The sequence below is a fragment of the Helianthus annuus genome, chromosome 13 (genome assembly GCF_002127325.2).
Source record: "Helianthus annuus cultivar XRQ/B chromosome 13, HanXRQr2.0-SUNRISE, whole genome shotgun sequence".
In the NCBI taxonomy this organism is placed as follows: Eukaryota; Viridiplantae; Streptophyta; class Magnoliopsida; order Asterales; family Asteraceae; genus Helianthus; species Helianthus annuus.
This window is the reverse complement of record NC_035445.2, coordinates 88,948,179-88,962,996: the sequence shown is the minus strand read 5'-3', so window position 1 is coordinate 88,962,996 and position 14,818 is coordinate 88,948,179. Positions and strand designations below refer to the sequence as shown.

Below are 14,818 nucleotides of genomic sequence, written 5' to 3'. Positions count from 1 at the left end.
ATGCCACAGGTATAATGCCCACAAGGTTAATTCCTTAAAGTGGGTTACCAGTTTTTACATATGCAGCTGTCAGGTGTATGCTTCCACCCCGTGCTTAAGTCGTGGCTATTTCAATGAATGATGCCCAGGATATCCGGGACATGATCATTAACCCCCCAAGGTCCATATACCAATAAAACAGATTAAAACGGGTTATGTAAATATATTAATCACAATCCGATTTAAACAACTACATACCCGACCAAGCGGTATTATTATAATACCGTATCCCAAGCCCATTTAGGGAAAATAAGTTAAAAGTATTTACCTGAGCAAATTATACAAATTTATCCCAGCCGTACAAATCATCAAGTGCAAGTATCTTTTACTGGTCTCCTAAATCTGGAACGAAGGTTTTAATTAACCTATTAGATTCCTAACGGGTCTTACTTAAGTTTAAACTTAGACCGGTTAGTTTTAAAGAAATGTATACGGTTCAAAACGCATGATTAAGCGAAGACCAGAATAGAATGTGATTTAGACCCGACAAGTTTGAAGACTTGTATAATATGGGTAAACTAAACACATTCTGGAATTTGAGATAAAAATGATAAGGTTTGACCCGTTTCGGTTAATTTATGCAAACTAGTTACATAAACCGCACCGAACGCGAAAAATTCATAACGGGTAAACAAATGAGTCATGAACAGGTTTCCTAAGTTAATATGCCTTAAATATGTTGTGATATCAGTAGGATACCTTCCATTATGCCCAAAACGGATTTAAACTCAAATTAAGCCCCGTAGGGGTATTTTGGTCATTTTAGAGGTTATAAAAGAGATTAAATATAAATCTGAGGTTCAGGTCTGAAAAGATCAGTAAAAATATTTAATTTAATAAGTTACATTAGTAGGGTATTGCATAGATGTGAAATTTATCACTTATAAACCAACTATGCACCGAAGGGACATTTTGGTAATTTCACATAGGCTTTAAAAGGTCAAATCGAAAATCTGGGTTCAAGACTTTTGCTTACTGTTAAATTTTAAAAATTTACTTAAAAATATCAGTAGGTATTATGTCTTATATGTTAAAAATAGTTTTAACTCATACTATGCGTTTAAAACGCGTAAAAAGGCGGTTTTAAGCGATTTTCGGGTTTTATAAGAAAGGATGATATTTTTATTATTCCAGAAGGCTTAAAATATTTAATTATCATATAAAATCAGTGGCAAAAGGTTTGGTATCAAAGTGTTATGTAAAACTCATTTTATGAGCATAAAGGGTATAACCGACAATTACCGAATCAAAGCTAGAATCCTATGTTATGCTCAGCTTAAAAATAAATAAAAATCTTCAAAAATCCCAAAATATTATATTACATCAGTGGGTAAAAAGTTTGGTATAAAAATTTGGGTTTAAATAGGTTATATGCTAATTATGCCTTTTAATTAATAAAAAGCCTCTTAATTACGATATTGAGCATAACTCCTAATCTAGACCTCAAACTGATGTCAAAATTTTAGGACATATTTATATTTCAGTAACAAAGGTTTTGTCCTCTCACATTTTCAAAAATCTCGTTTTAAGGTCAAAAGGGCATAATAGTCAACATTTAGGCATATAACGGAAACATGCAAATGAATCGGATAACTAAGGAACCAAGTTATATAACCTCAGAGGGTTACATTAACCTATAACCTGGTCCTAATAGAGCTCTAAGGCATTCCTAAAATATGCTACATTGGGTCAGAACTGAAAGTCAAAGCAAAAGTCTACTTTTGCGACTTTCGGTTCCGAACCGAGCCTAAACTCAGAATTGTCGGGTTGAACATGCTTAAACTTGTTCTTATATTAATTACCAAGTTATTTAAGTGTTAAAACATGTTCCATAACTTCTGTATTATTAGTTATGAATTTATTAGTAAAAACTGACTCGTTTGACTTTTTATTAAGAAGTTTGACCCAATAATTGGCTGAGTAAACGTGGTAATTAGGAGGTGCCCTTTTGAGGGTTTAACACCTACCTAATTACGGTCACGTAGCCATGTTCGTTGTGAACCATGGCTCAACCTTTTAAAAGTCAAAGTGTTTATCGAAAACGCTTGACTTTTCGGCTATAAACGCTAAATAAAACAAACTAGTCACGAAAGGATACTTACAAAGGGTCCAATGTACTAAATGAAGGTTCCCAAAGGTTCAGGCTCCTCATATTTGAGAGTAATGAGCAGATTTTGGAAAGTGGTGTGCTTAAACAAAGAAAGCTACCTCCTATTTATAGTTTTCGGGACTTCGTAGGATCGTGACACGTGTCGGGAGGTTATAGCCAGATGATAACAAGCGTAAAACCACTTTTAAAATATGTTGGCAGCAACTAGAGTCTTATATGTGAGTATAGAACCCAGTTTTGATAAAAACCGGCAGCAAAACAGATTTCTGCAACTGATCTGCTCTTACACGGCCCGCGTAGGGAACCTAGGCGTGTTTACGCGGCCCGCCTGGCCCCTGGTTCTGATTCACAGTTTTGGCAGAAGTACAGAAACAATCCCTGTACTTGATAAATGTCATTTCTGACATGTATAAGGCCCGTTAACCTCATTTCAAGGCTCCACTATGATGCTTAAAAATAGGGGACATGAAACATGCCCAAAAATATGCCGGATGTCGGTTCATTTGATCGTACGGTCACGTTGTTCGGCTAATTACGACGAAACACGAACGGACACGAAAAACGATCCAAATTACGTGACGAATGGAATTTTATCATGCCGATCACTAAAATAAAATATTTTAATGATTACATAAATTTTTGGATGTCCGGATATATTCAGAACGTAAGATATGCGCGAAAATGCAAACTTGTGCACTTTTTGATACTTTTAGTCCCTGCTTGACTTAAAAGTTTATTTTTGTGCACCAAACACCTCTAATCCTATATCTAAGCTATACAATGGATATTTAGGGCATGTTTAACTTATGATCATATTACGGAAGGTTCGATATCCTTCGAATAGGTATACTTTTGTAGTTTGACGCAAATAGCCCTTTAATCGCGCAAATAGCCCTTTAATCGCGCAAAATAGCGCGATATGTCGTTTAATAATATCCAAGCCTTCCATGGCCCATAATGGGAATTCCCAAGCATGTGTTTAAATATTACTACGCTCTCGTTTGCTTAAATGGTCTCCAAAAGGCGTAGATTCAAATTTGACGCTTTTGGTCCCTCTAATGCGCAAACTTGCGTATATCATCGTTTAATAGCATCGAAGCCTTATCTAATCCATATTAGGCATTCTTGAGAGTATTATAAAATATCATGATGCTTCGGGTTCGTTAAAAGGTCATTCAGAGGTATATTTAAACATATTGACACTTTTAACCCTTTAAACTTTCAAAGTTGCGCGTAACGTCACATAAAGGCATAAAAACCTTAGGCGGCCAATACTTGCCATTTCCGATAGTATAATCAAATATCATGAAACTCTCGGTTTGTTAAAAGGTCACTCAGAGGTAAGAATTAACATGTTGACGCTTTTAACCCTACGGCGCGCAAACTTTCAATCAGTTATGCAAACGACCATTCTTGATCAACAAGTGGCCCATTTGTGAATATGATACCATGTAATGTTATTCAGAGGCTTATAATAAGTATGTTAACATTTCCAGTCCTTCTATAGTCAAATTTTTTTTTTGATTTTTTTTTTTTTGCAAAATTAGCCCCTCAAATTCAACGTTTGACTTTGTTAGGGCTTATTACACGTGTCAATACATCATTGGACGTGATTTTACGAGGTGTTACATTATTGTTTTCTAATATAATTTCTAATATTTGAGCTAATATTATTATTTTATTATCATTAATATATTATTTATAGTACTTAAATGATATGTTTATAATAATAATAACTTTTATATCTTCTAGCATATGTTTCTTTATTGTAATTTTAATCCTTTTTAAAATAAAAAAAATTAGTTAACTTATAACAATTTTTCTTGTCTTGTCTACAAATCAAATTTTAAATTTGCTACCTAATAAATTGTTACAAAAACTTTAAGACTTTAAGATATGTGATATCCCTCACATCTTTTTCCTGTCCATACCCTTATCATTATTTAGTTAAAGGAATGTATTTGTGAACTTTCCTAAAAACAAAACGACTGGTAAACCATGTTTTTGCATATATTGAAATTGATTTAGAAGATCTTTTATATAAGTATTAGTTTGTTAATTATTTAATTGCATTGCTATCTAAGTTTTTAAATTATGTAGTTCAAACATATACTGTTAATTGCCAATAACAATATATATTTATAATGATAAAATGATAAGAATATATAATCGTTGTCTTATCTCTAATATTCATGAAATTATAACCTTTCAAATTATAATATAAATCAGTATAATTTCAAAACATCAAAAACTTACTATATACAAATACATACATATGTGAGTGTCATATATTTTTATCCACATTGTTATACATGAAATTTACATACAAATATAAAAAAAAAGTAATGTGTATTGACATTTAGACATGACATTTAGTTCCGATCATGTTTTCCTGTATGGTGATTTGGATTTTACTCTTAATATGTGGCTTATTATAATTATTATTGTGATATTTTTGTTTTAAAACATGTATTTTTATCAATAGATTAAATGTTTTTATATTTATAAACTTGGTAAACTTCACATGTTTATCATGCACGACACAAAAAATTTATTCATAAGTGTCTCAAAAATATGGTTTTTATAATTCTAAAATCTTCATTACTAACTATTTAAATTTTTTATTTATTCATCTCGTATGATACACAGGGACTATAAACTAGTTTTAGAATATAAAGTTCAAACCTGAATTTTTTTAATGTATCATCTAAATAAAAAAAGGAAAATTGGTATTTAATAAACCAACCTTTAACCAGTTGGTAAATAATAATCCAACCTACAGAATTGGTATATAATAATCCTACCTATCAACATGTTGGTACTCAATGAACTTCTGTTAATTTTTTTTAACTGAAGTTAGTTTTTAAGTTTTATTTATTACATAAACAGTCCCTGTAGTTATAAGTTACTAGTTTTAAGTTTTATTTATTACACAAACAGTACCTGTAGTTATAAAAAAATCATAAGAAATCACAAAAATTCTAAAAAAATCTTAAAAAATAAAAAAAAATTCAAGTCCCTATAGTTATAAAAAAATCATAAAAATCCTAAAAATTCTAAAAAATCTTAAAAAATTAAAAAAATCAAAAAAATCTTACGGAAATTTTACGAAAACGGGCAGAGTTTCCTCTGTTTTTGGACGACCCCGACAACACAAGTTGTCGATATAATATTCAAAACGCAACAATCAATAAAGCATTGAATATCTATACGATTTATACAAAACTAAAATGAAACTTAAACAAACAAACCCAAATCAGATTCTTTTTTGAAATAAACTGAAGTTTTAAACGAATAATGTTCCAACTCTTACCGGAACCGAGACGACTACGTGACCAAACTGACCCGACTAGGACTGACCCGACTAGGACCTTGATTCGAACCAAGCCTGACTAGACCCGAAACCATGTAAACCCAAATCAAATTTGTAACAAACCGGACCTGAATCGAAGCTAACCAGAGAGAGATACGATAGGTGTGGGTGGGTGTTTAGCGGAGGAACAATCGAGAGGATATAACTCTAACTGACCCGACTAGGACCTGGATTCGAACCAAGCCTGCTGCCACCGCCATACGCTGGAGCTTATCGGAGAGGAGGGGGTAGAGATGAAGGGGAGTGGGTGTTGTTTCGTCGGAGATGGTGGCCGACACCACCGTAACAGCGCCGGCACCACTAATTCGCCGGTCGCCGGCCATGGAGAGGAATGAGGGTGCAGGAGTTTGAAGTGTGTGTGGTGATATGTGGTTTGAGTCTTGAAGATAAAGCTCAGATTAAAGGTTTTGAGGAGATTAGTTTTTTTTTTTTTTTTTTTGGTTTAGGAGGGAAACATAGAGAAGTAGTGGAAACGGCTGATTCTAAAAGGGGGATTAGGGTTCACAAGTCTTTTAGAATTTTTATAATTTTTTTTATTTTTTAGAACTTTTATGATTTTTTAGATTTTTTAATTTTTTAGAGTTTTATGATTTTTTAGATTTTTTTTGATTTTTTAGAATTTTTTTATTTTTTTGTTTTTTTATAATTTTTTTTGATTTTTTAAGATTTTTTTGTTGTTTTTAGAATTTTTATGATTTTTTAGGATTTTTATGATTTTTTATAACTACAGGGACTGTTAGTGTAATAAATAAACTTAAAACTAGTAACTTATAACTACAGGGACTGTTTGTGTAATAAATAAAACTTAAAAACTAACTTCAGTTAAAAAAAATTAATAGAAGTTCATTGAGTACCAACATGTTGATAGGTAGGATTATTATATACCAATTCTGTAGGTTGGATTATTATTTACCAACTGGTTAAAGGTTGGTTTATTAAATACCAATTTTTCATAAAAAAAGGTAAGAATATTCATATTTTTAATCTGTCATTTGAATAAGAAAAAAGGTAAGAATATTCATGTTATACTGCTTTGCACTTTTTAGGTAATAAATGATTTTAGGCAAATTAGATTTTTAATAATCTCAGCTTTCATAGTTTGGTCGATATAATCCTATCTCAGTTATTGGCCAATAATAATCCGAATTGGTCTATTTTTGGCCGATAATAGTTTGCGTTAAATATAGCTTAACGGAGTTAAGTTTTTTTTTCTGAATTACAAACTGATGTTTGAGGGCTTTTGATTAGAACGATGATACGAGTTAACTGATGTAAATTTACCTCAAAATACTGCCCTAAACGCGAAAACGGTGCTTCAATTCAGGTGTTTAAAAAATCATTTTATAAATATTTTTTTAAATCTTTTTAACTGTTTTAAAAGATTTTCATTTTTAGTTTTTTTAGTTTTTTGGGTTTATTTATTAAAAATGTTTTTATATGAATTTATATGCAAATGCTAAAAGTTAGTTTTTTTAATTCTATTTTTCGGAGCTTTGGTATATAAAGATGTGTATAAGCTATTTCCATAAAAAAAAAACATTTTTATAAATAATTTTTAAATCTTTTTGACTGTTTTAAAAGATTTTCATTTTTATTATTTTTAGTGTTTGGATTTTCTTATTAAAAATGTTTGTTTATGAATTTATATGCAAACATTCCGAAAAAAGTTTTGAAAAAAATAACTTTTAATATGTTAAATCGAATTTTTATGATTTATCTAAAATATTAAATGTACTAGGTTATAACCCCGTGTATTACACGGGTTGAATAAATGAATTTTAAATATCAAATAATAAAATATTATCTTTTTAAAAGCCTCCTTTATTGCACGGGTTGAAGAAATGTAATTTTATATATTAAATAATAAAATAAGTTATATCTATAAGAACCATATGTATTGTACGGGTTGAATAAATGTAATATTATATACCAAATAATAAAAAAAATATATCTTTAAAACTAGATTGTATTACACGGGTTGAATAAATGTAATATTGTCTACAAAATAATAAAAAAAGATATATTTTTAAAAACCCCCGTGTATTACATGGGTTGAATAAATATGATTTTATATACCAAATAATAAAAAAATATATTTAAAAAACTAACGGATTTTTTTATATTTAAAGTAGGATAAGATTGAATATTAATCTGAACTAACGGATTTTTTTATATTTAAAGTAGGATAAGATTGAATATTAATCTTTATTTATTTAGTTAATATAAGATTGAAAAATCATATGATTGAATAGGTGGGAGGTTGTATGATGATAAATCGGTTAACCGTACTGAATGATAAAGATAATAGTGATTGTTGAACAAATTAATTAATCGAATTTAACAGAAACATTTGTCATGTTAGGTGGATTTTTTTTAATTATTTGAAAGTTAATATCAACTTTGGAATTCGTATGAATTCTTATTGGATTTGATTAAATATTATTGATAATAAAAATTTGTATTAGATTAGATTTTAGATTTGATTAAATATTATTAATAATAAAAATTTATATTAATTTAGATTAAATATTATTATTAGTATTAGTATTATTAATAATTTTAATCAATTAAATGAATTAAATGAGATTATGACAAGTGTCCAAAAACAGGTTTCTTTTATTATATAAAAGTATAGATAGATTACCACCTCAACCTCTATTTATAATAAAATCTAATATATAATTGTACTGCATATAACTTGCTCCGAAGTACTTTATTTGATATAAAACTCTAATTCCTAATCTTTATCTAATTCAATAATCCATCTACTAATAAGAACTATACGACTTATTTTAAAACATAATAATAATAATAATAATAATAATAATAATAATAATAATAATAATTCTTCGTATGAAATCTTATTATAAAACTCTAATTCCTAATCTTTATCTAATTCAATATTCCATCTACTAATAAGAACTATACGACTTATTTTAAAACATAATAATAATAATAATAATAATAATAATAATAATAATAATAATAATAATAATTCGTATGAAATCTTATTATAAAACTCTAATTCCTAATCTTTATCTAATTCAATAGTCCATCTACTAATAAGAACTATACGAGTTATTTTAAAACATAATAATAATAATAATAATAATAATAATAATAATAATAATAATAATAATAATAATAATAATAATAATAATAATAATTCGTATGAATTCTTATTAGATTTGATTAAATATTATTGATAATAAAAATTTGTATTAGATTAGATTTTAGTTTTAATTAAATATTATTAATAATAAAAATTTGTATTAATTTAGATTAAATATTATTATTATTAGTATTATTAATAATTTTAATCAACTAAATGAGAGAATGACAAGTGTTCCAAAACAGGTTTCTTTTATTATATAGTATAGATTGTTCTTCTATTGCCTAATTTTTTTTTTGTGTTTCCCCGTTGAACCCAACCATATGTGTGTGTTATTAAAACCTTTTAATCAAACTATCTTATCAGATTTTAAATGCTTTAGGGTTTAAATCGAAAAAAAATCAAAAAACTATGGATTTTAATATAATTTTTTATTTAATTAACTAATTATTAAAATTAATTAGATTAGACATCTAAATTGTTTAGGGCATCTCGTTATATTTAGAATGTTATATATACGACATGATCAACTTTGTATAAAAATAACAAGCATATCATAAAATAAACACCCAGGTATTGATGATTCAAATCTCACATACAAAAACGATTATTGATTTAAAATTCGAAATACAAGGATGTACATGCCCCCTTGGTTTTCTCTTCTTTTCTTGGTGACTTGCATCATTTTGCATTCCAAATGCATTCTAGCTCTTGTATAGTTGTATATCTCCGAAAATGCATATTTATTAGCTCTGAATACTAGCGCAATTCATATCATTATCAAATAAACAACTTTTGTTCAATTAAACATTTAAGAGCACATAACTAGACAAGTTAAAACCAAGTAAAATACTCTCATATCACATTCCCAACATTCCCAAACATATCCTTTGCTTGTCCCAAGCAAAGCTCTCGTGCAACCATCATTAACAGACACACTTCACTAACACTACAAGAATTCTATACCTTTAGCGGCGACACCATTAGCGGCGACAGGTCAAATGTCGTCGCTATTGGTCGATCCGCGTCCCGGATGCTGAAACCAAACCCCAGCCGTTGATCAAAATCCTGATCTAACGGTTGGGGAATTAAAACATATTAGCGGCGACAAGGACATATCAATACCGCCGACATATGGTCTCCGCTAAAAGTATGTGTCAGAACTTTAAAGCCTAGCCACACAAACCTTATCTCTGGTCAACCCTTTTCCGGCGACGAATATCAATACCAGCGACAAGTCGGCGCCGCTAATGGTGAAACGATATTACACCCTTATCAGTGCCATTTTTTTCCCTCTTTCTTCACTTTTTCCCCAAAAAACTCGAGAGCACCGCCGGATTTCAGCGAATTTCGACCAAATCGGTAAGTAAAGCTTTGTTTTTGTTACATTTCTTCTTTATTTTGTTATATACATATGATAGGCTTTAATTTTTGTATATTTTTGTGTGTTTTTGTGTTTATGGTAGTGAAATCGGATCATCACCATCACTTCTCCGATCATCACCGTCACTTCTCCGGTCACTACCTCGTCTACGCGGTCTACATCTCTTCCAAAATTGAAAATACGGTTAGTTTTATATGTATTTTTTTTTCAAAGTTTAGATATTGAATAATTTTTTGTTTAGGTATTTAAATGTATAATGTAGGTATATGTTAGTATGTCAAATGTATAATGTAGGTGTATTTGGGGAAAATGTGTATATGAAAATCTATGTATTTTTGTATGTAGGTGTATGTAAGCATGTATGTGGGTATGTAAGTGTATGAATGAATGAATGTATGTAGGTGTATGTTTGTATAAAGTATGTAAATGTGTACGTAAGGATGAATGTTTGTATGTTTATGTAGGTGTATGTTTGTATAAAGTATGTAAATGTGTATGTAAGGATGAATGTTTGTATGTTTATGTAGGTGTATGTAAGCATGTATGTGGGTTTGTAAGTCTATAAATAAAGTATGTGTTAATGTGCATACATTATGTTTAAGTTTCATGATTTCTATGTTTATGGTCATGTTTGAAAAAAAAAATGTTTAAGTTGATAATTTCTATGTTTATGTTTTGGTTTGAGAAAAAATTATATTTGAGATGATAATTTGAATGTTGTTTATGTGTAGGTTTGAAAAATAAAAGTTTAAGTTTGATAATTTGTATGTTTGTGTTTAGGTTTGAAAACATTTATATTTAACTTTGACAAATATATATTAGTTAGGAAATACCCTCCTTGAATTAAAATTATTATTTAAAACATAACGAACATAGAACATACCCGCCAAAATTGAAATCACCATTTAAAACAAAAGGAGCTAAGAAAATACCCGCCCGAAATTTAAACCATCATGAAGAACATTACATATTTAAAAAATCGTGCCTGATATTGAATTCATCATTTCAAACATAACAAGCTAAGAAAATATCCAATCGAAATTGAAATCATGATTTAAAACATAACGTTCCGCCCAAAATTTAAAACAATCATTAAGAACATAATAAGCTTTAAAAACAGTGCCCGTGTTTGAATTAATCATTTTAAACATAACGAGCCTAGAAATACCCGCCCGAAATTGATTTAGAAATTAATTTTGGGTTGTCCCCGTTTATCTTGGGACTGCTTTTTGAATACTTTATCTCATTTAGGATGTGAATGTGTATTACATGATTGTTTGTTTAAGAAGGATTCGGTTATCATTTTCTCTTTGCTCCTCGGGTATATATATCATTACATATATACTTGGGAGCTAAGAGGAAATGCTGCCGATTTTTTCTTAAACAAACAATCATGTATTACACATTCACATATGAGATAAAGTGTTCAAAAAGTGGGTTTAGCAGCCTACCCTTGTCTTGTTAATCCTAAATTAGATTTTCTTTCAGTTGCCTAATGCCTATCGATAAAAGTTGGATTGATTCCCCACGTCATTCATCTCACTACAAGCAAGGACTTAAGTCATTTATCGAGATGTGTGAAAGAGTGATAAAAAACCACGATGAAGTTAGATGTCCGTGTACCCAATGTAAAAATTCCGGCATAAAAAATATGGCAGAAATGAAATACCATTTGCGTATTAACAGTTTTTGGAAGGAATACACAAAGTGGACCTATCACGGAGACACGGCTACAATTGCAGAAGTAAGCGATGTTACGCCACAAGACGGTATGGGAAACGTTATTGAAGACATTAGGGGGGAGCGTATGGAAGAAGATACATACCTTAACCAAGAGAACTCGAATGGAGATAGTAGCGGTGTTGTTGATGATTTTGAAGACCTGGTAAAGGAAGTTGAAACAGAATTATATCCTGGTTGTACCAAGTATTCTTCTATCGACTTTTTAGCAAAGCTTTTGAATATAAAGGATACGTACCATTTGCAAAATGAAGCAGTAGATCGAATCCTCTCGTTGTTGCGAGAGTCAATGCTAGAAGGCAACAAGATTCCCCCTTCGTATTATGTTGCTAAGAAGACATTTAAGAAGTTTGGTTTGGCATATGAGATGATAGATGTGTGCACAAATGATTGTGCTCTCTTTTGGAAAGAAAACGAATCCTTGCAAAATTGTCCCGTTTGTAATGAGAGTCGACGGGTCGATAAAGACACCAAAGGCACGAATGTGGCTCGTAAGGTGTTACGATACTTTCCTTTGACGCCTAGACTACGACGTTTGTATTGTTCAAGGAACACAACGAAAGATATGATATGGCATAGTACCGGACGATCGGAAGATGGGACTATGCGTCATCCAGTTGATGGATCTGCATGGCAAGACTTTGATAAAAAGTACCCAAACTTCGCGATGGAGCCACGAAATGTTCGCTTAGGGCTTGCAGCTGATGGTTTTAATCCCTTTAACAACGGTAGTGGATCCTCAACTCATAGCACGTGGCCGGTTATATTCACCACATATAATCTGCCTCCCTGGCTATGCATGCGAGAGTCCACATTCATGTTGACCTTGTTAATTCCTGGCCCTAAATCACCTAGGAAAGACATGGACGTTTTCCTTAGACCGTTAGTGGATGAGCTTAAGCAATTGTGGCAGACAGGTGTACGTACTAAAGACGCAGCAACAAACACATACTTCACAATGAAGGCGTTGTTGTTATGGACCATAAATGACTTTCCAGCACGTAGTAGTCTATCAGGTTGGAGCGGACAAGGCTACATGGCATGCCCAACTTGTAACCAAGACACTCCTTCAATACGTGTAACTAGTAAATGTGCTTATGTTGGTCATCGTCGGTTCTTAGATGCCAACCATCCTTGGAGAACAAGTCTCGACTTTAACGGGAGACCCGAGACACGAGACCCTCCGAGACAGTTTAGCCCAGCTGACATAGAAGCTCAACTCGATCGTTTAATTAATCGTCTACCAGGAAAGCATCCAGCTTTTGGAGGTGGGAGGATAACCCGGTCAGATTTCGAGTTGAACTGGTCTAGAAGAAGCATATTTTTTGACCTTGAGTATTGGTCTTCTCTACAGCTGAAACATAACTTAGATGTAATGCATATAGAGAAAAATGTGTGCGACAGCTTGCTCGATACTCTTCTAATGAACGATAAGGGCAAAGACACGCCAAATGATCGGTCTGACTTGGAAAAACTAAACATTCGGCCGACACAATGGCTGAAACAATCAGGTGGCAAGTTCTTAAGTCCCCACCCAAAGTACTCATTCAAGTCCGATGACCGAAAACTTTTTTGTGAGTTTATAAAAAATGTTAAATTACCAGATGGGTTTGGATCTAATATCAGTAAGAGGGTGATAGATAACAATGCTAACATTACCGGGTTGAAATCTCATGACTGTCATATCCTCATGCAATGTTTGATACCGATTGGGGTTAGAGGGCTTTTGACTAAGGATACATCTACACCAATAGTAGACCTTTGTATGTTCTTTTAGCAACTTTGCTCTAGAACACTATCGGTGGATGATATGAAGAAAGCAAAGGATGACATTGTTACCATCTTATGCAAGTTAGAGATGATCTATCCACCTGCGTTTTTTGACATTATGGTTCATTTACTTGTGCATTTACCTGATGAAGCGATTGCGGGAGGTCCAGTAGCTTTTAGATGGATGTATCCATTTGAAAGGTACATGAAAAAACTAAAGAACTATGTCAAAAACCCGGCAAGGCCTGAAGGTTGTATAGCTGAAGGTTATGTGTTTGAAGAAGCTCTAACATTTTGTTCAATGTACCTTAAAGATGTTCAGACTAAGTTCAATCGCCCAAATAGAAACGATGATGTTGTTGTTGAAAAAAGAAAGTTATGGGTGTTTGAGTCCAAATGTCGTCCTGTTGGCGCAACAAAGAACAAATATCTATCATTCATCGAAAAAAGCAAGATGGAATGGTTTGTCCTCGAAAACTGCACATAAGTTAGGGAGTACATGAAGTGAGTGTTTCTATCTTTAAGTTTTCATAATCTGTAAATTGGTATTTTTCATTCCTTTCTTATATTTGTGATCAATGTTGTGAATTCAAACATACACATCCCCAAGATGATCTTAAAACCAAATTTCCGGGATGGTTTCTCCATAAGGTATAATACATATATAACACACATTACTCTACACTTGCTAGGTAATACATATAACAAACATTATTACTCTATATTTGTTAGGTCCATTCGATGAAAACACAAAATTCTCCAGAATTCCACCCGAAGTTGTATGATCTTTTAATTTGTGCGAAAATGACTGCTTACACTTACACTGCTTACATAGTCAAGGGTGTTAGGTTTAAGACACTTGAACGTGATGCAAAATGCGTAACACAAAACTCTGGGGTGGAAGTGGTTGGAGAGAACGGTGTGAAATTTTATGGCCAACTAGAAGAAATTATTGAGTTGCGTTATACAAATGTTTATTCCACTGTCCTATTTCGGTGCAAGTGGTTTGATACTCGAAGGGTGTAAACCATGACAATAATATCACCAGTATAAGCACTGAACATGAATGGGACAAAGACGATCAACTCATATTTGCTTCGCAAGCCAAACAAGTGTTCTTCATCCAAGAAACGTCTCGAAACCAAAAAAAAAAAAATAATAAACATAGGTGGGTAGTCGAAAATGTTAATCATCGAAGAATTTGGGATCGGCCATTAAGTGATGACCGCGTCAATAAGGTTCAAAATGTTGACAAAGGCTTAGAAGATACTGACGTTGTCGACAACAACT

General features: G+C 31.6%; 1 protein-coding gene across 1 annotated transcript; it reads left to right on the top strand.

The window, feature by feature from the left end:
- The first annotated feature begins 11,669 nt into the window (after positions 1 to 11,669).
- LOC110901234 lies at positions 11,670 to 14,015 on the top strand. The gene is made up of 2 exons (XM_022148073.1): positions 11,670 to 13,472; positions 13,536 to 14,015. The coding sequence occupies exons 1-2, from the start codon at positions 11,670 to 11,672 to the stop codon at positions 14,013 to 14,015; spliced, it is 2,283 nt and encodes a 760-aa protein (XP_022003765.1).
- The last annotated feature ends 803 nt before the right edge of the window (positions 14,016 to 14,818 follow it).